Here is a 24,782-nt window from a genome sequence, read left to right as displayed (position 1 = left end):
GTGTCCTGTCCCTGTTCCTCACAACTCCTTTCTAGGGGGAGCTTGGCTCAGGCTTTGGTCAACATCAGCACCTGGACTGCTGTCTTTCAGGCCGGGGCACCCCAAAAACCAAGACTGGCCGTGGGGGCCGCCAGAAGAACCGCTTTGGGCTTCCTGGGCCCAGCCAGACCACCCTTCCCAGCAGCCAGGCCAGCCAGGATGTGGCCTCACAGCCCTTCTCCCAGGGTGCCCTCACACAGGGTTATGTCTCCATGAGCCAACCTTCGCAGATGAGCCAGCCGGGCCTCTCCCAGCCTGAGCTGTCACAGGTGTGCCCTGCATGCCCCTCCACTGCAGGTTGGGGGTGGGGGTTGTTGGGTGATGAGTCCACAACATTCAGTTCCTTGCTTTGGCCCTTCTGTAAGTTTACTAACCTAGTCAGTCTCTGTGTGGGCTCTTGTCTTCCTGCCTCTCAGACTTCCCATACTTTGGGATGGTGTGGGGTGGTGAACAAGGGAGCCTGCTCATTTCCCAGCCTTGTCTTTCAGGACAGTTACCTTGGTGATGAGTTTAAATCACAGATTGATGTGGCGCTGTCGCAGGATTCCACATACCAAGGAGAACGGGCATACCAGCACGGCGGGGTCACCGGGCTGTCCCAGTACTAGAAGGCAAGCACCTCAGAACAGCACTGGGTGGAGGGAGTTCTCCCCAGGAACAGTCTTGCTGTTCTGAGGGTTCAGGGTGGACATGGGGTGCTGGGCAGGTATGGCACTCACCAGCCTTGGGGAGTCCTGCTGGTTCTGATGCTTTTGCCCTGTCCCCAACTACAGGTGGCGGCAGAAGAGCTAAGCTATGTGGCTTAGTCTATCAGCATCTTATTCTGGGTCATAAAAAATAAAAATAAATGGATACCTGTTTTCCACTGCTAAAACTGACGCACCACTGTGTGAGCAGCCGAGAGGAGAGGAGAGGAGAGGAGAGCAAGAGCCAGCGGAGCGAGTGGCCAGGGAGGACGAAGGAGCGAGGAGCGAGCGCCCCCCTGCGGGCGGCGAGAGGAGAAGAGCGCGGCGCCGCGGCCCTGCACCGCTGCGGAGGCCGGCCGGCGCCCCTGCGCCTGCGCCTGCGCCTGCCGGGGAGGGAGAGGACCTCGGCTCAGAGGAGCCCTTTCCTCTGTTCTTTTTCTTTGTTTCTCTTGATTGGAAGGGGACTACGTTTTAGCAGGACGAACTTCGCATTTCTGTGCCCAGGCGGGCGCCCTGCTGTGGCCAGTAGTGGTCTGTTTCTGCGGTCCCGGCGCTAAGGGGTTTTGTTTAGAAAATACGGTGTTTGGGGTTTTTCTGTTTTTTTGTTTGTTTTTTTCTTTTTTTTTTCAAAGGAGAACTGAAAGCTGTTTTCCTAAGTTTGTCCTAAGACGTTAGTGGTGGACTTGGGAGACCTGAGGAGCTTCCAGAAAGGAGCCAGCGCATCTGCAGCCTGGCATCGACCTGTGCGCAGAGAATTGAAGTTTGAGCTTCAGCTGTGCGGGCAGCGTTCCCAGAGCGCACGGCCCACGCCAAGGTGTCCACGGGACTGGCCTGAGGCCAGGGCTGGAAGGTGGCTGACCCGTCCTAACTCGGCTGCAAAGTCGCAGCCGCCACCGGACCCTCCCTGCCCCCAGCTCGCCAACCTGAGGGGCCCATGCTTTGACGGGAAAACAAGTAGAAGGGGCGTGGACGAGTTTGTCGCCTCTGGTCACAGGCTCTCAGCTGGGCCTGCACTTTGATACAAGCTCAGGCCATGCACACTTGGAGGGTACCCTCCGCTGCCCTGGCGACCACCGCATGGAGGACCACGTCCTTCCTGCCCAGACGACCCCCACCCTGACATCCTACCTGCGTGTCCCCGCGGCTTCCCAGGCCGTCTTCCTCCAGCAGGACTTTCCATCTAGGGCTTTGTCCCCTTTGGTAGCCGCTAGAGGCTGTTTGGACCGGCTGGACCCCCGCCGCTTCCCTCTGCTGTGTGCCCTTGCTTTGTCCCCAATGTCCCCACCCTTCCCCCCCCCCCCCCCCACCGAGGCACATTTGCAACAACGCAATGGAACTTGATTTTTGGTCAAATTTGTTTTAAGCTTTTTGTCACCAATAAAATATTAACAAACGGTCCTTGCCTTCCCGTGGGACTGTAAGGGAGCTGGGCAGGCCCCAGCCTGCGGGGTCCTTGGAGCAGTCCTGGAGGTTCCCTGTGTCCCTGCGATCTCCCGCCCCCAGCTGACCAGCATCTGTCCTCCCATCAGCGGCAGCCGCACTCGTCCACCACCATGTCCTCGTAGTGCCTTAGAACCACGTTGTCGCTGTTGTCGAAGAAGAGCACGGAGATGGGAGACAGGCGCGCGGGCACGCAGCACGGTAGGCCGGCGGTACCTGGGGCGGCCGCGTACATGAGGGCACGCAGCACCGCGTGGTTGAGCGCCGGAGGCCCGCCAGGTCCCGACAGCGCGCCAGGCAATGCGCACTGGCCCTGACAGTAGTTGGCTAGAAAGCCGCGCGGCGCAATAACCCAACGGTGCCAACCCACCTCGCGGAAGCTCACATACAAACGCCGGGCGCGACATGTGCCCCCGGAACCGCCGTCCGCCACAGGTTCGGCCTCGCGTCGTGACCTGGCCAGAGAATGGCACAGACGCGGATCCAGGGTCACCAGCAGCAGCGAGGCCTCGGCCAGGTGCGCACAGGGAGCAGGAGCTCCGGAGCGGAGCGCCAGCGCCAGCCGGAGGCTACGCGGCGCCGAGGCATTGGGAGCCAGAACGGCGCCGAGCAGTTCGGCGCGCACAGGCAGCTCCAGCGCGGGGACTGCCTGGCTGAGCAGCACGGGTCCGGGTCCCGCCGCTGCGCTATCTCCTGCCAGCGCCACGCTCAACTCCCAGCTGGGCGCCGAGGCCACCGTCCCAGCTTCCGCCGCCGCCAATCGCAGCTCTAAACGAGCGCGCGTCAGGCGCTCGGTGGGTTCCACAGCCGACAGGTCGAAGACGACAGTCCACTGGGGACATAGCCCCGGGGCCTTGGAAGCCTCTGAGGGCCGGACGGACGCACCTGGAGAGGGGAGGAGAGCTGGACTTTCGCTGCACTCCCGCATAGTGCACGGCAGGAGACAAGAAGAGGGCGCCTGTTGAATGGCTTCACGTGGTGTGCAAATGATGGGCACCCGCTACCAGGAAGGGGTATTGCAGCGTGGGGAGGCCTTGCCTACAGTTGGAAACTAGCAAATGGGTAGAGATGCAGGCGCCTAGGCCCCCTTGGAAGCCACCTCGGGGCGTGAGAGGGCGTCTGCAGGAAGGCATCGGAAGGTGTGAGATGGCGAGTTGGGGGCAGGGCTTCAGCTGAAGCCTGGGCTCCCTTCTCATGCAAAGGGGCTTGGTCTTGGGAAGCCCCCGGGCGTGGGTATCCGGCATTCACACTAAGAGGAAATGGGACCCAGATTGCCATCAGGCTGCACAGGGCGGGTGGGGACCTTCGGCCTCCATATCAACGGTCCCCAGCGCAAGCGCTACTCACTGCGGTCTGGGATGTGGCGCACGATGTTTCCAGCGACCCCCAGTTCCTCCACGTGGCACGGTCGCGGAGTAGCTCCTGGGAGCGTCCGTCGCGGGCCTGCTCGGGCTTCCTGGGAATCACGGTGGCGGAACAAGCGCCACATGACAGGAGGCACCGGCCGGAGCGTGGGGGCGCTCCGAGGTGCATCGCGCAGCCCGAGGGCCTGGAGTAGGGCGGCAGCAGGGCCTGGGGATGTGGGCGCCCAGGCTGAGGGCAGCAGTAGGGCCAAGAGGAAAAGATGGTAGCTGGACGGGCGGCGGCAAAGTAGCATCTTCCTCCTAGGCGGTGGCCAAGAGAGTGAGTAGGGTACGGTTTCTCAACCAGTGGGATGTGGAGGCGTGGCCGGTGGGCCTTGAGGTTCAGGCGGGGTGGGCCCAGATCGGATAAATCCCCAGGGTGGGATGGGGGCGGAGGTCCCAAGGTGGGTGGTCTGGAGTTGATGGGGTTCTGGAGGGCGTGACTGCTTGGGGCCAAGGTACTCTCAGGAAGGTGGTGGAAGGCATCTTGGGGCGGAGCCAGGTCTCCGGGGGCTAGGCCATCGTCCAGAGAGTAGGGCCGGGCCTGCGGGGACCTGATTAGATCTCTAAGGGCGGGGCCAGCGCCCTGGAGTGGGGTAAGCATCTTGAGTTGTTGGTCGGAGTCCTTGTAGTGGGACCAGGTGTCCAGGGTCGGGGCTGGCATCTCATAGGCTGGGGCCTGTGTCCTGGGGGCGTGGTCAAAGGCTTGAAGTGAGGCGGAGCTTGTGTCTTGGGGGCCGGGCCAGGTCTCCGAGTCCCAGGCCTTGGTTGAACAAAACCAATTTCTCCGTGGCGGCTCGAGGGTCTCAGAAGGTCTTGTCCTTCACGAAGCCATTCTTCAGTGGCTTCCTGGGGGCCATAACCCGGTCCAAGTTAGTATGGAAACCTCACCCCCTCACCCTAACTCCCCCTGGTTCTTTCCACTCTAAATCTGTCACCCTTGTTGCGCTTCCTCCTCTGTCCCTTTATGGAGCCCGGCTCCGACTGACTCCCCCACCCCACCTTGCTCTCATCGGGACCCTGCCCATCGGCCTTAAGACCCTGCCGCTGTACAAGACTGAACGCGTGACTGTCCATCATGGATGGAGAAGGAACTCAGCCCCACTCCTAGAATAGCCAGCTATCAATAGTTAATGGTTGCTAGGAAGGGGTCATGTTCTTCCGTGGTGTAGCTAAGGTAAGTTGCCCATGCTCCCACACATAGCACTCCTGCCTATACTCACACAAATAACCCTAATTAAACTTCGTGGGAGAGACGCATACACTCCCGCAAAACCACATGAAAGTTGGAAGAGTTTGAGGGGGAGGGGAATAAGAGGGTAATGGGATCGGTGTGGTGGCAGACACCTTTAATCCCAACAGAGGTAGAATTATAACTTTTTGAGGCCAATGTGGGACTACAGAGTAAATTCCACATCAGCTTGGGCTAGAGTGAAAAAAAAAGGTTATGGGGGGGTGAATAATATCAAAATGCATTATAATAAATTGTGCCTGGAATTTGATCCCCTTTCCTTCCAGGCAGATGGAATGACACAGGGTCCCCAGTTCAGGCCAATGCAGCCTTGTTCTCTTCTGTCTGGTCTGTCTCCTGCCGTGCCACTGCACGGGTTCCACCTTGGACTCTGCTTCTAAGGTTCTCACCAGCTCTGCGAAGGTTTGACAGTGCTAGGGATGGAACTCATGCCTGTTAGGCACATACTGCAGCCCCAGTTATGTGACGTTTTCGGTCCAAATTACTACAATAAGCCTTCAAGTCACTCCTGATGTGCAGAGAATGAAAAACTGTCCTTGGAATGCCTACCACTCCCAAAAGTCTTTCACTAGCATACATTTGTGCCCACATCCATCTCTGTTTTCCCTGCTGGAGTTATGGCCAGGCTGAGGGTCACACGGAGAAAGTGCAGGAAAGGGTGGAGGCAGATATCCTGGCAGTTTCTATCCCTGCTCCTGCTGAGGCAAGATGACTCCTCAGTGCCATCCTGACTTGATGGTTTAAGAGCACTGGGCATTCCTGTTTTCAGGTGTTTATTGGCAATTTTTGTGTTTGTAGGTTGGGAATAAGGTTCTGCAGTCTCAGGATCTGAACAGAAGATAGGGTAGGAAGAACCTCATGGCTGGAGGAGCTGCTTCTTGCTGTCAACACTGATGCCTGACATTTGGATATCATCACATGGATTGAGGCATCCATGTATGACTGTCCCCTTTGTCCTCATCTCAGACACCTTTCCATAAAAACATAAGGACTGTCCTGGAAAGAAGATCTTAAGTCACTTTAATCTTTTTGTTTTGCTTTGGTTTTTTTTGAGGGTCTCACTCTAGCCCAGGCTGACCTGGAATTCACTATGTAGTCTCAGGATGACCTTGAACTCACAGTGATCCACCAACCTCTTCTGCCTTCCAAGAGCAGAGATTAAAGGTGTGCACCACCACGCCTGGCTTATTCTTTCTATCTCTCCAGGCAACTTTATTCTTTTTTTAGTTGGACAGTTTGCTTGCTTGTTTGAGGCAGGGTCTCACTGTAGCCCAGGCCGGCCCAGAACTCATCCATCCTCCTAATCTCGCGACCATGCCAGGTTTATTTTATCTTTTTTGTTTTTGTTTTGTTTTTTTGAGACTAGGTCTCATTATATAGCCCTGGCTGAACTACAAACTTGCAAGCATCCTTCTGCCTCTACCTCCCAAGGAGCAGGGCAACAGGTCCTGGCCATTGCTCCAAGCTCAGTCACTTCAATTCATGCTTTCCCTTGGCTGAGCTTCCTTCATTCGTTATAGAGCCATAGGATGGCCCTTCCAGATGGCTCTGTGTGTCCTTGTGGGTGTCTTTGGGGACAGCATCTCTGACTGAACCTACCATCTATTGCTTGTCCCTAACTCTGCCCCTAGTCCTTTAGGCCAAGGGAGGTGGAGTTTTGGGTCAAGTTCTTCTACTTCTTGTTCTGTTTTGTTTGAGATAGGGTTTCAGGTAGTCCAGCCTGACCTCATAGTATATAGTCAGGGAGGACCTAAAATTCCTAGGCTCAGGCTGGAGAGACGGCTTAAGCTTGCCTGCTGAAGCTAAGGATACAGGTTTTCCTACTGCCCACATAGCCAGATGCACAAGGTGATTCATGTGTCTGGAGTTTGTTTGGAGTGGCTGCAGGCCCTGGTTCATCCACTCTCTCTCTTTATCTGCCTCCTCCTTTCTTTCTCCTTTTCTCAAATAAATAAATATGGGCTAGATAGATGGCTTAGCAGTTAAGGTGCATGCCTGTCAAGCCTAAGGACCCTGGTTCAATTCTCTAGGTCCCACATAAGCCAAATGACATGGTGGGACATGTGTCTGGAGCTCGTTTACAGTGGCTAGAGGCCCTGGCGTGCCCATTCTCACTCTCTCTCCCCCTATCTGTCTCTAATAAATAAAATAAAATCTTAAAAGAAAATAAATACTAGAAAGAAAAATAACTCCTAAGGACTTCCGGTCAAGATGGCATCTGCCTAACCACGGCACACCTCCCAGGAAAAGAAAGATGGACGCAGATTCTAAGGAGAGAACAAGCCCATCACACCTCAAAAGGGCCCTAGCTGAAACTAAGAGTAATTGGGAAAATGAGCTAGAGTGCTGCTTTCTTGATGAACCTGGTACCAGCAGAAGGGTGAAGGAGATAGACACAGAGAACACTCAACTCCTACCAAACCAGATATCCAGACACAGAGGCTCCCAAGACCTCCTCACTGAAGCAGACCTAAAATGATCCCAACATGGCTCAGGGAAATTTGTGGAAGAAGGGGCAGAAAGAATGTTAGAGCCACTCATTGGGTCATTATGCACAGAGACTGCCTCTTACCCATAACTTATGGCTAACCCCACAATACATGACCCATATTCCCTGAGGAAGGTCCCTGCAGAGAGGGGAGGACAGGGAGGAGGCTAACAATGGTACCAACATGACTGTATGCACTGAGTACATAATTAATAATAATAATTTTAAAAAGCCAGGTGTGGTGGAACATGCCTTTAATCCCAGCACTTGGGAGGCAGAGGTAGGAAGATCACTGTGAGTTCGAGGCCACCCTGAGACTATATAGTAAATTCCAGGTCAGCCTGGGCTAGAGTGAGACCCTACCTCAAAAAACCAAAACCAAAATAAAACAAAAACAAACTCCTAAACCAGGCATGGTAGCGTATACCTTTAATCCCAGAACTCAGGAAGAAGAGGTAGGAGGATCGCCATGAGTTTCAGGCTACCTTAAGACTACACAGTGAATTCCAGGTCAGCCTGGGCTAGAGTGAGAGGCCCTACCTTGAAAACCAAACAAACAAAAAAAAAAAAAAAAAAAACACCTTCTAAGATCAAGTGATGCTCCTATCTCAGCCTCTTGAATAGCTTGCACCATACACCATGAGTATGTGACACTTTGCTGAGTCTTGATATATATATATATTTTTTCGAGGTAGGGTCTCACTCTAGACCAGGCTGACCTGGAATTCACTATGTAGTATCAGGGTGGCCTCAAACGGTGATCCTCCTACCTCTGCCTCCCGAGTGCTGGAGTAAAGGTGTGTGCCACCATGCCGAACTTATTTTCCTTTCTTTATTTTTATTTATTTATTTGATAGAGGGAGAAAGAGAGAGAATGGACACACCAGGGCTTCCAGCCACTGCAAACAAACTCCATGTGCATGCACCACCTTGTCCATCTGGCTTACGTGGGTCCTGGGGAATTGAACTGAGTTCCTTTGGCTTTGCAGGCAAGTGCCTTAACCGCTAATCCATCTCTCCAGCCTTTCCTTTCTTTTTAAAAATATTTTATTTTTATTTATTTATTTGAGAGAGAGAGAGAGAATGGGTGTGCCAGGGCATCTAGCCACTGCAAACAAACTTGCATCTGGCTTATGTAGGTACTGGGAAATTGAATCTGAGTCATTAGGCTTTGCAGGGAAGCTCCTTAACTGCTAAGCCCTCCAGCCTGCTTTTGTTTGTGTTTCTCTCAATTTTTATTAACATTTTCCATGATTATAAAAAAATATCCCATGGTAATACCCCCCCCCCCACTTTCCCCTTTGAAATTCCATTCTCCATCATATCCCCTCCCCATCTCAATCACTCTACTTACATATATACAATACCAACCTACTAAGTACCTTCCTCCCTTCCTTTCTCTTCCCTTTATATCTCCTTTTTAACTTACTGGCCTCTGCTACTGAGTTTTTCCTTTCATGCAGAAGCCCAAATATCTGTAGCTAAAGCCTTCTTTTCTTAAATATTTATTTGGAAGCAGAGAAACAGAGAGAGAGAGAGAGAGAGAGAGAGAGGGAGGGAGGGAGAGAATGGACTGGAGAGATGGCTTAGCAGTTAAGGAGCTTGCCTGCAAAGCCAAAGGACCCAGTTCAATTCCTCAGGACTCATGTAAACCAGATGCACAGGGTGGAACATGCATCTGGAGTTTGATTGCAGTGGCTATAGGGCCTAGTGCACTTATTCTCTCTCTATATATATGTATCTGCTTCTCACTCAAATAAACTAAGAAATTAAGCCAGTCACAGTGGCACAAGCCTTTAATCCTAGAACTCAGGAGGCAGAGGTTGAAGGATGGCTGTGAGTTCGAGGCCACCCTGAGATTAATTCCAGGTCAGCCTGTGCTAGAGTGAAACCCTACCTCAAAAAAAAATAAGGGCTGGAGAGATGGCTTAGCGGTTAAGTGCTTGCCTGTGAAGCCTAAGGACTCCGGTTCGAGGCTCGATTCCCCAGGACCCATGTTAGCCAGATGCACAAGGGGGCACACAGTTTGTTTGCAGTGGCTGGAGGCCCTGGCGTGCCCATTCTCTCTCTGTCTGCCTCTTTCTCTGTCTGTCATTCTCAAATATATAAATAAACAATTTTTTTTAAAGCGAGAAAGAAAGAATGGGTGTGTCAGGACATCTTTTTGCTGCAAATGAATACCAGATGCATGTACCACTTTATGCATGTGGCTTTACATGGGTACCGGAGAATTGAACGCAAATCATCAGGCTTTGCAGGCAAGTGCCTTAACTCCAGACTTTTTTTTTTTTTTTTTTTTGAGACTCATCTCTTGTAGTCCAAGTTCATCTCCAACTCCTTCCATAGCCAAAGTGGAGCTCCTGATCCTCCTGCCTCTACCTTCCAAGGGCTAGGAAGGCAGGCATGGAGGACTAACCCTGACTGTCCCATCCTGCTCTATGCTCAGCTACACTACCTCTGGCCACCCTTAGACAGTCAGATGATCCATGGGAAGTCATGGCAGGTGTTTGCTGCTATACTCTGTCAATCTGCAATGTGTGCACTTGGGTGAGGCAGGGTCATCCAGGTATCACTCCATGATATCCTTGATATCCTGTGAGTATGGCAGGGTCAAAGTCTATGTGCACCTTGGCACTCATTCAAAATGCAAGAGAGTCCTCCATGTTTTCAGATTTGCCTACATGGGTCCCCCCCAACCCCCCCCCCCCCCGTTTTCTTCAGCCACTGCTTCCAATAGAAACTTCTGAAATGTTCTGGAAGATTCCTCAGCAAGACTAAACTCCCCTCCCCACACAACTCCTGACCCATAATTCAAGAGACAAGTTCAATCCAACACAACCCAAATGAGACCCCTAGCAATCCCTATTGGGAAGCACACACAACCCTACCCTGAACCCCATTTTGGTAAATATGAGTTCGAGTCTGAAGCTGTCTTGACTTTTTTTACAGTGTCATCGACATCCAAGTAAGTTGGGTTGCTGTCCCTTCTGAGCCAGGCTCCCTATGGCTGTCTCAGAGCCCTGTTTGAAGCATGTCTCCACACTGATGCCAGTCCCTTCCTTACCCTCAGGAGTTGGCTCTGGCCATGCCATGGGACCCTGTAACATGCTCAACGGGGACCAAAATGTTTCTAGTTATTTGAGTGGCTCATTTTATGAGATGTGGTCTTTCTAGCAGAGGCTGACCTAGAACTGGAAGTTCCTCCTGCTTCTTCCTGCTGAGTGCTATGACTGCAGGTGTGTGCCACCATGCCTCATTTTATTCTCCTCTCTGTGTTCAAGATTTTTCATGGCTGAAGAGAGAGCTTGTGATGAAGGTACTTGCCTGTGAAGCCTAAGGACACATGTTCAACTCCCCAGATCCCACCTAAGCCAGCTGCACATGGTGACGCATGTGCAAGGTTGCACCTGTGCACAAGGTGACACACATTTGGAGTTTGACTGCAGTGGCTGGAGGCCCTGGTGTGGCAATTGTCTCTCTCATTTAAAAAAAAAAAAAAAAAGGTGGGGCTGGAGAGATGTCTTCGTGGTTAAGGTGTCTACTGCAAAACCTAATGACCCGGGTTTCATTCCATAGTACCCACATACAAAGCCAGATGCACAAAGTGCCACATGCATCTGGAGTTTGTTTGCAGCATCTGGAGACCCTGTGTGCCCACTCTCTTCCTTCTCTCTACTTGTAAATAAATATTTTTTTTAAAAAAAAGGGTTTTCGGTCTTGGGGTGGGGAGATGGTTCAGTAGGTAAAGTGTTTACTGTGCAAGCATGAGGACCTGAGTTTGATTCCCAGCACCCACATTAACGAAACAGCACTGGGGCTGGGAAGATGGTTCACTGGTTACATGTGCTTGCTTATAAACTCTACCTGCCCAGGAACAATTCCCCAATACCCATGTAAGGCCAGATGCACAAAATTGCACGTGGCATCTGGAGTTCATTGGTAGCTGCAAGGGGTGCTGGTGTGTCCATAACCCCGCCTCTCTTTTATTTAAAGCCAGGCATGGTGGTGCACACCCTTTAATTCCAGCACTTGGAAGACAGAAGTATAGGGATTGCCATGAGTTTGAGGCCACCCTGAGACTACATAGTGAATTCCAGGTCAGCCTGGGCCACAGTGACACCCTACCTCAAAAAGCCAAAATAAATAAACAAGGGTTGGAGAGATGGCTTAGTGGTTAAGGTGCTTTTCTGCAAAGCCAAAGGACCCAGGTTCAATTCCCCAGGACCCACATAAGCCAGATGCACAAGGTGGCACATGCATCTGGAGTTCTTTTGCAGTGGCTGTATGCCCTGGCATGCCCATTCTCAATCTCTCCCTCCCTCCCTCTGCCCCCCAATTCTCTCTCTTAAATAAATAACTAAATAAATTTTTAAAATAATAAAAAATAGCCAGGCAGTGGTGGCACATGCCTTTAATCCCAGCACTCGAGAGGCAGAGGTAGGAGGATCATCATGAGTTTGAGGCTACCCTGGTACTACATGGTGATTCCAGGACAACCAGAGCTAGAGTGAGACCCTACCTCAAGAAAACAAAAAAAGTGCTGGGCGTGGTGGTGTACGCCTTTCATCCCAGCACTTAAGAGGCAGAGATAGGAGGATTGCCATGAGTTTGAGGCCACCCTGAGACTACAGAGTGAATTCCAGGACAGTCTGGGCTAGAGTGATACCCTACCTCAAAAAACCAAAAAAAAAAAAAAAAAGAAAAAAAAGAAACAAAAAAGGGCTAGAGGGATGGCTTAGCAGTTGAGGTGCTTGCCTGCAAAACCAAAGGACCCAGATTTGATTCTCCAGGACCCACGTAAGCCAGATGCACAAGGTGGAACATGAGTGTGGAGTTTGTTTGCAGTGACTGGAGGCCCTAGAATGCCCACTCTCTCTCTCTCTCAGCTATCTCTCTCCCTCCCTCTCCCTCTATCTCTGTCTCTCAAATAAGTAAATAAAATTCAAATATTTAGGGCTGGATAGGTGGCTTAGCGGTTAAGGCATGTGCCTGCAAAGCCAAAGGATCCTGGTTTGGTTCACCAGGACCTATGTAAGCCAGATGCACAAGGGGGAGCATGCATCTGGAGTTTGTTTACAGCAGATTGATGCCCTGGTATGCCCAATCTCTCTCTCTCTCTCTGTCTCTTTTTCTCTCTCAAATAAATAAATAAATAAAACATATTTAAAATATTTTTAAAAATTAAAATTAAAAAACAGCACTGGGGTGGTGGAGGTAAGTGGATTCTTGGGCCTCCAGTCAATCCAGCCAATAAGTGAGCTCTGGGCCAGGAAGTGGACAGCGTTCCTGAGGAACAATACCCAAGAATGTCCTGTGATCTCCACACATGCCCACCACACCTCCCACAAACATGCACACACAAAAGTACATTTTAAAAGTTCAACACCTCTCCCCTCCTCACCTCCCACCTCTTGGAGTATAAGCTTACTCCTTCCCTGAACTGTGACCTGCTGCCACCAAATAGGAGGATCTGATCTGGCTGGTCAACGCTTTCTGGATTTTTTTTTTTTTTTTTTGAGGTAGGATCCCACTGTAGTTCAGGCTGACCTGGAATTCACTATGTAGTCTCAAGGTGGCCTCAAACTCATGGTGATCCTCCTACCTCTGCCTCCTGAGTGCTGGGAATCAAGGCGTGCGCCACCACACCCTGCTCATCTTCTGGAATCTTACATAGCCTCTTCCCCTCACTCCTGCTTAAACACTCTGCAGGCTGTCCTTGGGATGTTGTACTCTGAACCTGCTTGACCCCTCAGCCTCCAAGTGTGGCTCAGCCTTCAGCTGGGTGCTGACCAAACTTCTGAGGGTCCACCAAGACCCTTGCATTGCTCTGTCCTAAGAAGCCCCCCCACCAAATTTCTACCAATTACTATATAATAACAATTACTATCCCCCCTTCTTTTCTGCCCTCTCATCTCATTCCAGGAAGTCATGTCCGTGATTAGGTCATCATCCACATCTGCTCCAGGGCAGCGGTGATGTTCCCTCATCCACAGAGCCCACACTGACAGATGCCACACTAAAGGAAGGCGCTTGGAATCACAGCCCTTCCACACTCACTCAGCCTTGCCGGGCTTGGGGCTCTGGGCTTCCAGCATGTCGTATTCCCGCAGGTCTTTCAGCTCATGCATCTGGCCTGTTAGCACCTTGATGGCAAAGGCCACGATGTACTGGGGAGAGTAAGGTACAAGTTAGATGCAGTGGGCTGCTGCCACAGGCTTCTCATGCGCTTTTGTCACCGACTGACATGCCGCTCCCAGGGCTCTGGGGACTGGTCAGGAGAGCAGAAGTGCCCACTCACCAGGAACCAGTAGACGTTCATGACCGCCAGCAGCAGCAGGAGTGCATTGAAGAAAAAGTAGAAGGGGATGTCGGGCACTGAGATCAGGCTGCAGTGACAGGTGGCATACAGGACCTTGAGGGGAAACCAGTAGAGGCGGAACCAGAACCTAGGAGAGGATCGAATCAGGGAGGCTGTAGGGGAGCAAGGAATGGCAACCCACCCCTTCCTGTCTGGAGTCATCCATCAGAGATGCCCTGGTGGGCCTCCAGGACTTCATTTCTCTCTTCCGGTCCTTCCTGCATCCCTTTCCACTCCCACCTAGCTACCCTGCCAAGCCCCGGCGAGGACCTCACCAAGCCACCCCCCTCTTCTGTCTGGCTGTCCCTCTCTGCCCCCACCTCCTTTCCTATAGTTTCTGCCCTTCCCCGTGTGACTTCACTTGCCCCACTAGGTTCCACGCTCCCGGTCTGGCCCACCTCTCTGAGCACTGTCCCACCCAGCCCACCAGGCCACGCCTACTGCATTAGGTTCCCCCCTCCTTGCCCAGCAGCCCTCCTCCACTTGAGGCCCTGCCCTGAATAATTCCACCCAGGCAGCTAGGCCACACCCTTCCTGTTTGGCCCCACCCAATCAGCTAGACCCCCCACCGGGCCGCCCTCAATCCACAAAGCGCGCCTCTCCCTCTGGCCACACCCACCACACTAGGTCCTTCCCTAGTTTCCCCACCACTGGCCCCAGCTCCTTCAGGCCGGGCCTCACCAGCAGAAGCAGAAGCTGAGGCAGCCCACGTTGGCCACCAGCGCATGCAGACGGTGGTAGGAGCCGCCGCTGGCCTTGAAGTAGATGTTGAGCTTGGTGAACTCTAGCTGCACGTCGCTGATGTCATGCAGGAAGAACACCAGGAGGCCCACGTTGTGATACCTGGCAGGATGGGGGTGGTGCTCACAATGGGGACCCTTCACCCCCCCAACCTGACCCTCTCCTAGCCACCTCTTCTGCAGTATCCCCACATCACAGCAGCTCTCCCTGCTCCAGTGTTCTGGAATCCCCGCTCCTCTCCCTGACCTCTGACCCTTTCTTTGGAGCATGCTCCCAACCCCAGCTTACCAGTTAGCTGGGACACAGCGGCAAGCTGCCCTGTCCCTACTAGTACCTTTAGAACCCAATGGCCATCACCTTGTCATCCCTCCCTTGAGTCCCTCCTGCCTATCACTTAGGACAAGCAGGCTGAATTCAGCCTAGATGTGGCCAGATGTCTCTCACCAAACCCCTATCCCCACCCTGTCCTGGCAGCTTCATTGGTTCCTGCCACAGGCCCTTTGACCTGACCAGTGTTTGATGTGGCCTCCACTGTTGTCCAGCATCATCCTCACTGGTTTTCAATTTTTGTTCACCAGACACCCCAGAATACCCCCCCTCAACCACAGCATCTTGCAACCTAGCCCTCTTCCCTCTCTCCCTTCCTCCTCACCCTTCCTTTCCTTCTCTCTTCCCTCTCTAAATTCATTTAACTTTATTATTATTTCTGCATTTGTCTTTGGTTTGTTGAGACAGGGTCTCAACTTGTAGCCCAGCTCCTGCCTCTATCTCAGCTAGTGCTGACATCACAGGTGTGCAACACCATAACTGACTTTTGTTGTTGTTTGTTTTGTTTTTCAAGGCAGGGTCTCACTGTAGCTCAGGCTGACCTAGAATTCACTATGTAGTCTCAAGGTGGCCTTGAACTCATGATGATCCTCCTACCTCTGCCTCCCAAATGCTGGGATTAAAGGCATGCGCCACTGACTGACTAGTTTTGTTTTTGGAAAAAAGGTAGGGTGTCACTCTAGCACAGGCTGACTGAGAATTCACTATGTAGTCATGCTGACCTCAAACTCACATGATTGTCCTACCTCTGCCTCTGGGATTAAAGGGTGCCTTTTTTTTTCCTTCCATTTTGTTACAGATAGGGTCTTACTGCATTGTCCAGCCGACAATTTTGGCTTAAGTGATCCTCCTGTCTCAGCCACTTGAGTAGCTGGGACCACATGTTGGTAACCACCATGGTTAAGTCTAGAACACAGGAGAGCTACTTTTTTTTTTTTTCTTTTTTTTTGGCTCTTTTCAGCAAAATATTGCTCTGTGACAGGTAGAGACCCAGGGCAGTGGGCGAGGGACTGGGTCTTCTGGCCTTTTCCACTCCATCCATCTAGGCCCTCTTCAGGCCTCTTCCCCTCCCCTCCCCAGCCGGACTTGCCCCACAGCCCCTTACCGCCTCCATACTGAAGCTGAGTTTGCCACAGGCCCTTTGAACTGCTGTGTACCCACCCACCTTCCCTGAACTCACCGGAAGGCATATGAGGAGATGATGAGGGTTAGGGTGACCACATGATGGATCAGCATGACCACCGAGTCCTTGCGCCAAGCATCCATGTACAGTGTAGCATAGATGGAATGGCCATAGAAGCTTCCCTGCAGTAGGTAAGCCACCGCAATGTCCCAAGGCACTGCCATGCCTGATGTCCAGTCTGCAGAGAGAGGAGCCTCAGAGTCAGCTATTTCTGGGCTTCTGGTATTCCTCAGTGACTCAGGCATGCCTTCTGAGAGTATGATGTAGCCCAGGTGGGCTTGCCTTGAATTCACTATATAGCTAAGGATGACCTTGAGCTTTTGTTGTTGTTTTTTTTTTGAGGTAGGGTATCACTCTAGCCCAGGCTGACCTAGAATTCACTATGTAGTCCCAGGCTGGCCTCAAACTCACAGTGATTCTCCTATCTCTGCCTCCCAAATGCTGAGATTAAAGGTGTGTGCCATCATGCCCGGATGACCTTGAACTTCTGATTCTCCAACCTTCCAAGTGCTGGGATGAGCACTGTACTGATTTTTGTGGTTGTTTTGAGGTAGGATCTCACTGTAATCCAGGCTGACCTGGAATTCACTATGTAGTCTCAGGGTGGCCTTGGATTTATAGTGACCCTCCTACCTCTACCTTCTGGGTGCTGGGATTAAAGGCATTCATCACCATCCCAGACTGCACTGTTTTTTTTTTAAAAAAAAAACAAAAAACATTTTGTTTATATTTATTTGAGAGAGAGAAAATGGGCACACTAGGGCCTTTAGCCACTGCAAACCAACTCCAGACACATGTGCATCTGGCTTACATAGGTACCAGAGAATCAAACCTGGGTCCTTAGATTTCACAGGCAAGCACCTTAACCAAAAAGCCATCTCTCCACAGCCCTCAGTTTTTCTTTTTCTTTGAGGCAAGCCCAACAGACTGGACTTCTTTTTTATGTTAGGGAAGGAGAAAGTATTGGCCCATGTGCAACCTTTGTGCATGCATCACCTTGTGTGTCTGGCTTATGTGGGATCTGGGAAGTCAAACATATGTCCTTAGGCTTCTCAGGCAAGCACCTTAACTGCTAAGTCATCTTTCCAAACCCCAGTTTTATCTTCTAATTAAATTTATTTATTTGAGAGAGACAGGCAGATATGGAGAAAGAATGAGTGCACCAGAGCCTCCAGCGACTGCAAATGAATTCCAGATGCATGCACCATCTTGTGCATCTGGCTTACATGGATACTGGGGAATTGAACCTGGGTCCTTAGGCTTCACAGGCAAGGTCCTTAACCACTAAATCATCTCACCAACCCCCCCCTTTTTTTTTTCTTTTTTTGCTGTTTGAGGTAGGGTCTCACTAGCTGACCTGGAATTCACTATGTAGTCTCAGGGTGGCCTTGAACTCACAGTGATCCTCCTACCTCTGCCTCCTGAGTTGGGATAAAAAGCACATGTCAGGCATGGTGACATACACCTTTGATCCCAGCACTCCTGAGTTCACTGTGAGTTCAAGGTCATCCTGGGCTAGAAAGAGACCCTACCTCAAAAACAAAACAAACAAACAAACAAACAAACAAACCAGCCAGCCAATTAATCTGCTTCTCTGAATGTGTTTCTGTAGAAATTTAAAAACAGCTGGCAAGACTGAGGCCTTTTTTTGTTGTTTGTTTGTTTTTGTTTTTGTTTTTCAAGGTAGGGTCTCTGGTCCAGGCTGACCTGGAATTCACTATGTAGCCTCAAGGTGGCCTCAAACTCACACTGATCCTCCTATCTCTGCCTCCCAAGTGCTGGGATTAAAGGCATGTGCTACCACAACTGGCGACTGATGCCATTTTATGAGCCTTAAGGACAACTGAGGTTATTACGGTTCCTCAAAATGGCTACAATATAATGTTGAAGTGGGCCAGAGAATGAAGCCAAGAAATAAGAGAATGGTGGGCCAGAGAGATGACTCAGTGGTTAAGGCGCTTGCCTGCAAAGTTTTATAACCAAGCCAGATGCACAAAGTGGTACATGCATCTAAAGTTCGTTTGCAGCCATCGGAGGCCCTGGCATGCCCATTCTCCCTGTCTGTCTGTCTTCTCTCTCTGCTTGCAAATAAATAAATATTTTCCGTTTCAAGGAAATTCCATCGCAAGGTGGATGAGCAGCAGTAAGAGAAGGACACCTGGCATTTTCCTCAGAGGGCCTCTGCACACACATGGGGTATGTGCATCTGCAGCCCAGGTGTATATGTGGTATATGAGCTGGAGGATATAGAATTCTGGAGTCCAGCCCATGTGAACTCACAGCAGCTGTGGTTTCTGCATTGGGTGGGGCCAGCCAACACTGTTCTAGAGAAGGGGCTTGGGAGACCATCCTCCCTGGTGAGCTAATAACTTAAGAGTTTCCAGGTCAGAGGCAGCTCTCCTCTGGCACAGCCACTAGCAAGTGATGAGGAGTGTGGCAAGACTGAGAGGAACCTATGTGGAGCACATGCGATCCAAATGTAATTATATAATAATATACATGGAAATGTCAAAAACAATCCAGAAAGAGCTGGGTGTGGTGGTACACACCTTTAATCTTAGCACTTGGAAGGTAGAGGTAAGAGAATCACCATGAGTTCAAGGCCAGCCTGGGCTACAGAGTGAACTCTCGATCAGCCTGGAAGAGTGAAATCTTGACTCAAAAAAAAAAAAAAAAAATCCGGCTGGGTGCGGTGGCAAATGCCTTTAATCCCAGCACTTGGGAGGCAGAGGTAGGAGGATCATCATGAATTTGAGGCCACTCTGAGACTACATAGTTAATTCCAGGTCAGCCTGGGCTAGAGTGAGACTGTACCTAGAAAAACAAAACAAAACAAAAAATCCAAAAAGGAAAAAAAAAGTACCTCTCCCTCCCCTAAAAGCTTCACTAGCATGTCCCAAATCCTTATGGAGTTGCCCTCTGCCATCCCTGCTCTAGCAACTGCCTCACGCTTTACTCGAAGTCACCTTCAGTGGGGTACCTGTTGAAAATAGCCCCATGCCTTCACCCCAAGATCCCAACTGTCTCCTTTCTGCCTGTTTTCGCATTGCCATTTCCTGCTGTCACCAGAGGCTATCCCTCATTAATCCCATACTTCCAAGGACCCACTCTGGATTCTGTCCAGCAGAGATCATGGCATCCAGTAGGTGCTCAGGCCTGAGTATCTGATTCCTCCTTCCTGCTCAGTTCTGACCTTGAGTCTGATTCTGCGTCTAGCAAGAACCAGTCACTCAGAAAGGCCTTTTGGGGGCGTGGCTTGGCAGTAGAGGGCATGCCTAGAATCCGCAGTGAGGGGCCAGGGTGTGGCTCTGCCTTACAGTGTGCATGCCCAGTATGCAGGAGGCTCTGAGTTCCATCCCCAGAAAAACAAGACAAAAACAAAAACAGGGAGCTTGGAGAGATGGCTTAGCACTTAAGGCATTTGCCTGCAAAGCCAATGGACCCAGGTTCGATTCCCCAGGTCCCATGTAAACCAGATGCATAAGGTGGTGCATGCGTCTGGAGTTTGTTTGCAGCAGCTGAAAGCCCTAGCATGCCTATTCTCTCTGTCTCTTGCTGCTTTCTCTCTCTCCCAAATAAAAAAATAAAACAGCCAGGTATGGTTGCACACTCTTTTAATCCCAGAGCTTGGGAGGCAGAGATAGAAGGATTGCCATGAGTTTGAGGCTACCCTGAGACTGAATTCCAGGTCAGACTGAGCTAGAATGAGACCCTACTTCAAAAAAAAAAAAGGGTGGGCCTGGAGAAATGGCTCAATGGTTAAGTCACTTGCCTGCAATGCCTAAGGACCCTAGTTTGATTCCCCAGTACCCATGTGACACCAGATGCACAAGGTGGCACATGTGTCTGGAGTTCATCTGTAGTGGCTAGAGGCCCTGGCATGCCTATTCTCTCTCTCTCTCTTTTTTTTCTCTCTCTCTCTCTCGTAAATAAATAATACAAAATACTTTTAAAAAGGAAAACAGGCTGGGCATAGTGGCGCACGCCTTTAATCCCAGCACTCGGGAGGCAGAGGTAGGAGGATCTTCATGAGTTCGAGGCCACCCTGAGACTACATGGTGAATTCCAGGTCAGCCTGGGCTAGCGTGAAACCCTACCTCAAAAAACCAAAAAAAAAAAAAAAAAAAAAGGAAAACAGTAGGTGCTTAATAAGTGCACAATGGCTCAAACCTTAAGGGAGTTCAACCACAGTTGTCTATATAAAGGAAAATTGAGTGACAGCTAACACCACCCCTCTGGGCATTCAGGAAACACAGGTGGCTGGCTGTGTCACTGTCTTATGCCTGGGATCTCAGCACTTGGGAGACTGAAGGGAAAAATCCTCAGTGTCAGGCTAGTCTGGGCTACAAAGAAAAAACAAGAGCATTTGGGAAGTAGGAGGATCATTATGAATTCAAGGCAAGCCTGGGCTACAGGGTGAATTCTAGGTCAGCCTGGGTTAGAGTGAGACCCTGCCTCAAAAAAAACAAAACCAGGGCTGTGCTTGCCTGCAAAGCCAAAAGACCCAGGATCAATTCCCCAGGACCCACATAAGCCGGATGTACAAGGTGGTGCATGTGTCTGGAGTTCGTTTCAGTGGAGGTCCTGGTGCACCCATTCTATCTTTTTCTCACTCTCTCTCTCAAATAAATAACAAATAATAATAATAAAAAAAACCAGGGCCTATTGTGGTGGTGCATGCCTTTAATCCCAGCACTCTGAGTTTGAGACCACCCTGAGACTACATAGTGAATTCCAGGTCAGCTTGGACTAGAGTGAAACCCTACCTTGAAAAAAAAAATGAAAACCAGTGGCCAGGTGTGGTGGTACACACGGGAGACAGAGGAAGGAGGATCTTTGTGAGTTCAGGGCCAGACTGAGACTACATCATAGTGAATTCCAGCTCAGCCTGAGCTAAAACGAGACCCTATCTGGGGGGAAAAAAAAAAAAGGATTTTGTATAGTGGGTTCAATGTGAAAAAACTGTACCTATCATTCCTGCTCAGCAACACCACAGTCCTATCAATATGGCTACCTCTCATTTTTGTGGCTTCAGCTATAGGGGACCCTCTCACTTGTACACATCCAATCCATCCCCTCCCCCACCTGGCTTAACTCCATCCTGTGAAACTTAAACTTCTGCTGAGAGCTGGGCAGCCACCTGGACTGGTTCTCACGCAACCATTTGAAGTACCCCAGGGTCTTTGTTCATGCTGTCCCAACACCTGGTATGCTCACCTTGTCCCCCCTACAGTGATGCCTCTCCTAGGAGGTCTCCGATGATCCCCAACAGCACCTGCTGCCCCCTTTTCTGCCCCTAGGGTCCCAGGACACCCTTATCTTGGACCTGGTTTGACATCCACAACTTATGGGGGTGTCTGGCTCTCCCCATGCTTTTGTCTGAAGGACAATCCTCCACACCCATAGGCTCAGGGCCCTACCATAGAAGACAGAAGGTGGATCATGGAAGAAGGGGTAGTCGGTGCCAAAGAGCAGGTAAGTGCAGTAGCTCCAACACCCCAAGTAGAACAGAAGCTTCCAGGCGCTCTCAGGTAACTTGGCGGCATCTCTGGGTTGAAGGCGGCACCGCTTGGCTAGGGGCTGTGGGCAAGAAGGTGGGTAATGTTTGACTGGGGTCCCGGGGGCTTCTCTAGGGTTGAAAAACGAGGCCCGGGACTCTCCAGGCTGAGTGCATCAGAGAAGGCTGAGGCCCTATGCTCACCACTGCCCAGGGAAACCAGAGCCTGTAAGTGTTACCGCCAAGGCTAAACTTAGCAGTCAGCTGTCCAACAAGGCTGAGGGGACAGTGAGGCAAGGAAAGGAGCTGTGAGGGCCTGAGGAAAAGGCTTGGGGGAAACTGAGGGACTTGAGTCCTAGCAGGGAGTGGGAGTGTGACTCACCAAAAGAAATATGAGGGCCTCTGGGGGAACAGGGGAAGGTGACAAGCAATGGAACCCGTGGGAGGAAGGGCAGGGAGAAAAACTGATTGGAAGAGGGTGCCTGGGAGGAGAAATTTTGGGTAGGCCAAAGAATAGGGGAATAGGGAAGGTGTGGGAACGATGTGAGGTTAGGGGTCAAAGAGCGTGGAGGGGAAAAAAGAGGATCTATGTTAGTGACCTATATCTATTATCCCAGCACTTGGGAGGCTGAGGCAGGAGGGCTGCTGCAAATTCCAGGCCAGGATGAGCTAGAGGGAGAGCTTGTCTCAGAAACAACAAAAAGGGAAGGGGGACGGGAGTGGGAGGAGCTTCAGCATCCTGGGGACGGGGTTTAGCAGCTTGGGCCCAAGCCCTCCCCCTTCCTCAAGGATGAGTGGGCTGGAGGAGCCTAGAGCACCCCGCAGTTGTTATGGAGATAGCCTGAGCCCGCTCCGTAACCCCTAGCAACCAGGCTGCTGCCAAGATGAGCTCTGGAGAACAGGGCAGACCCTCCGCCCATTTCTTGGGAAGGGCGAGGCTGGGACGGGGTGTTGGGAGAACACCCGGGCTAGGCTCCAGGGCCAGCTGGACATTGGGAGAGTGGGGGTGCGAGACAGGGCACATAGGTTGGGCACAGTGGAGCCAGACAACACCCCGGCTTGATATAACAAGGGCCAGCTTTTTCCCGGCCTCCAGAGAAAGACTCTTTTGTTGGCACCGGTTTCTCTGTCCCTGCACCCTCTACCACCTCCAGCCATCACGGGGGTGGGGGAAGTCACAGCCATGCTAGTGGCCAAAATGCCATTCCATCATCTGCCACCGAGACCTCCCTCGTCAGGAAAGGAAAGAATTGGGTCAAGTGCCAATGTCGCTCCCACGGTCACTCGACCTGGGCGGTGGCCTCCCCAGAAATTGAGCAACTGGGTTATCGCCCCCTTGGAGGAGGCAGAGTCCGGTCTCAAAGACCTGGACTGTATAATTTCCAAGGTTGAGACCACCCACCCCTCACCCCATGAGGCTGCTGCGCCCAGGCCTTTGTCCCTCGTCGCAGGGTGGCGCTGACCCTAGAGAAGTGCGAGGCAGCGGCCAGGCGGCTCCTGCGTTGGGCCTGCCCCACGGCAGCACAGACTTGGGTCCTGTAGCGGCCCCGCAGCGCCCGACGCGGGAGGCCTCCACATCCCCAGATCGGTCCCCACATCAGCAGGAACTAGCGCGCGGCGGCTAGGAGGCCGTACCGCGAGAGACTCCCATGTTCCAAATTGTCCAGAAAGGGTCGCGATCCACTTTTCTTCTCTTCCGCAGAACCAAATCCGCGGGGGACCTCATCCGATCCAGCGTTACCCTAGACCGGCTACACCTGCCCCCCTAATCCAAAGGCATTCCCAACATCCTTGGCTCCCATGCTCCAGGGAAACCCTCCCACCGTCGGTCACCAAGGAAAGAAAAGGATGCATGATGGCCCTGGGTCCTTTGTCGTTCCCCCACCCCACACACTTCGAGTCCTGCAAGCGCGGGGTCCCCAGGTCGCACTGACCCGAAAGAGGCGTGCGGTGGTCACGGAGCGCAGTGCCGTCCAGCCTAGCGCGCACAGCGCCCCCAGCAGCAGCTCGGCGGGCGCCAGGTGCGCGTGCTCCGCCAGGCCGCGGCGCGTCAGCCCCCAGCCGCAGTCCGTGCACCCCCGCGCCGCCGCCAGCACGGAGCCCCAGCTCCGTTGCAGCAGTTGCGCGTAGCTCGGCATGGGCTCGGGCGTCGCGGTCCCCAGCGCTGAATCTGCCACCGCCATGCCGCCGGCTCGGTGACCGTCGCCTGCACCCGCCGGAGCCTCGCGCAGCGCGTCACGCGCCGCAGCTGCTCCGGGGGGTTGCGCGGGCCAGAGCGCGGAGGGGCGGGGCCTGCGAGAGCCACGCCCCTTGGCCCTAGAGCCTGTCCCCACGTCGCTATCCTGGTCCCCATCCTGCCCTCCCTACGCTAGGTCCATGGCAGGCTATGCCCTCTCCTCCTGCTCCAACCCCGGTAGGGACCAAGCAGTGCTTGTAGGACACGAGGCCTGGCGTCTCTTGGCCCTTCCTCAGGACTGTCCTGTGGTCATGCATTCAGGATCATAAAGGCCCCATCATCAAATAGGACGTGGCCCACTTGGGGGCGTGAGAGAAGCGCTCGAGCCGCGCCCTCCCCGCACTGGGCTCCTGGATGCAGAGAGCCTGGTCCCTCTATGGCGTTTCCCGGGCCCCTGCAGATCCACGGGAGGTCTGAGAGGTTGGGGCTGCTGATCTGAAGAGGCTGTCTGGAGGGGGAGGGCTGGGGCCAGTCTGTTGGTAAGTCTGGGGACCCGGCATCGCGGGTACCCAACATACCTCCCTAGAATCAAGTAAACCCAGGCCTTTTGGGGCACACTGCTGCTGACCATGCCCAATGCTTCTGACTGCCTGTCATCTGTGCTGGGGGAACTCCACTTATGTGAGCCTCCCCTCCACATACCCCACTTCAGAATGAAGCTAGGCTGGGTTCCACAGTCACCACCCAACCCTGACCTTCAGTCACACAGCGCATCTATACAGTTCCACCTTCAATCACCCTGCCTCAGCAGCTGCAGGACAGCATGCTGCCTTGGGCTACCTCAGCCTCCTCTGACATCCTGGCTGCCTCCTGGTGCCACAGGAACGTGCTAAATCTGAATCAAGACCCTTCCTATGCTCACAGCTCTCCACTGCTTCCCCAATTTACCAGGGCTCTTCCCCCACACCTTCTCTCTTGCTCCTCCAGCCACACTGACCATGAACTGTAACAAGTCCAGCACAGTCCTGATACAGCGCCTTTCCTTTGCATAGGCTGTTTCCTCTTCCTGGAATGTAGTTCTCCTGGGTATTTGCAGTTCTTCCAGAAATTTTGGGCTCAAACTCACGGCAATCCTCCTGCCTCTGCCTCCTGAGTGTTGGGATTAAAGGTGTGTGCCACCATACCCGGCTAG

The 24,782-nt window shown here is 52.2% G+C and overlaps 3 protein-coding genes across 4 annotated transcripts in view; 1 reads left to right on the top strand and 2 right to left on the bottom strand.

Moving 5' to 3' along the window:
* Upf1 (UPF1 RNA helicase and ATPase) overlaps positions 1-2,121 on the top strand; it is a 31,576-nt gene extending 29,455 nt beyond the window's left edge. For both annotated transcript variants that reach the window (XM_004666006.3, XM_004666007.3), the window contains exons 21-23: positions 91-308; positions 528-650; positions 813-2,121. In XM_004666006.3, the coding sequence (XP_004666063.1) occupies positions 91-308; positions 528-647 (338 nt within the window). In that variant the 3' untranslated portion in view covers positions 648-650; positions 813-2,121. The remainder of the gene's footprint in view (positions 1-90; positions 309-527; positions 651-812) is intronic.
* Positions 2,063-3,826, bottom strand: Gdf1 (growth differentiation factor 1). The gene is made up of 2 exons (XM_004665925.2): positions 3,513-3,826; positions 2,063-3,050 (listed from the first exon to the last, which is right to left on the bottom strand). Exons 1-2 carry the CDS (start codon positions 3,820-3,822, stop codon positions 2,251-2,253), a joined length of 1,110 nt encoding a protein of 369 aa, XP_004665982.2. The 5' UTR covers positions 3,823-3,826; the 3' UTR covers positions 2,063-2,250.
* A 452-nt stretch (positions 3,827-4,278) lies between these two features.
* Positions 4,279-23,597, bottom strand: Cers1 (ceramide synthase 1). Its single transcript, XM_045142493.1, has 7 exons — positions 23,349-23,597; positions 21,338-21,497; positions 15,915-16,095; positions 14,348-14,509; positions 13,607-13,754; positions 13,366-13,475; positions 4,279-4,417 (listed from the first exon to the last, which is right to left on the bottom strand). Exons 1-7 carry the CDS (start codon positions 23,595-23,597, stop codon positions 4,375-4,377), a joined length of 1,053 nt encoding a protein of 350 aa, XP_044998428.1. The 3' UTR covers positions 4,279-4,374.
* Positions 23,598-24,782: the final 1,185 nt, after the last annotated feature.

This window comes from Jaculus jaculus, chromosome 1, assembly GCF_020740685.1.
Source record: "Jaculus jaculus isolate mJacJac1 chromosome 1, mJacJac1.mat.Y.cur, whole genome shotgun sequence".
Classification (NCBI taxonomy): Eukaryota; Metazoa; Chordata; class Mammalia; order Rodentia; family Dipodidae; genus Jaculus; species Jaculus jaculus.
Note: the sequence above shows the minus strand (reverse complement) of the source record. Positions and strands in the feature narration are given on the sequence as shown.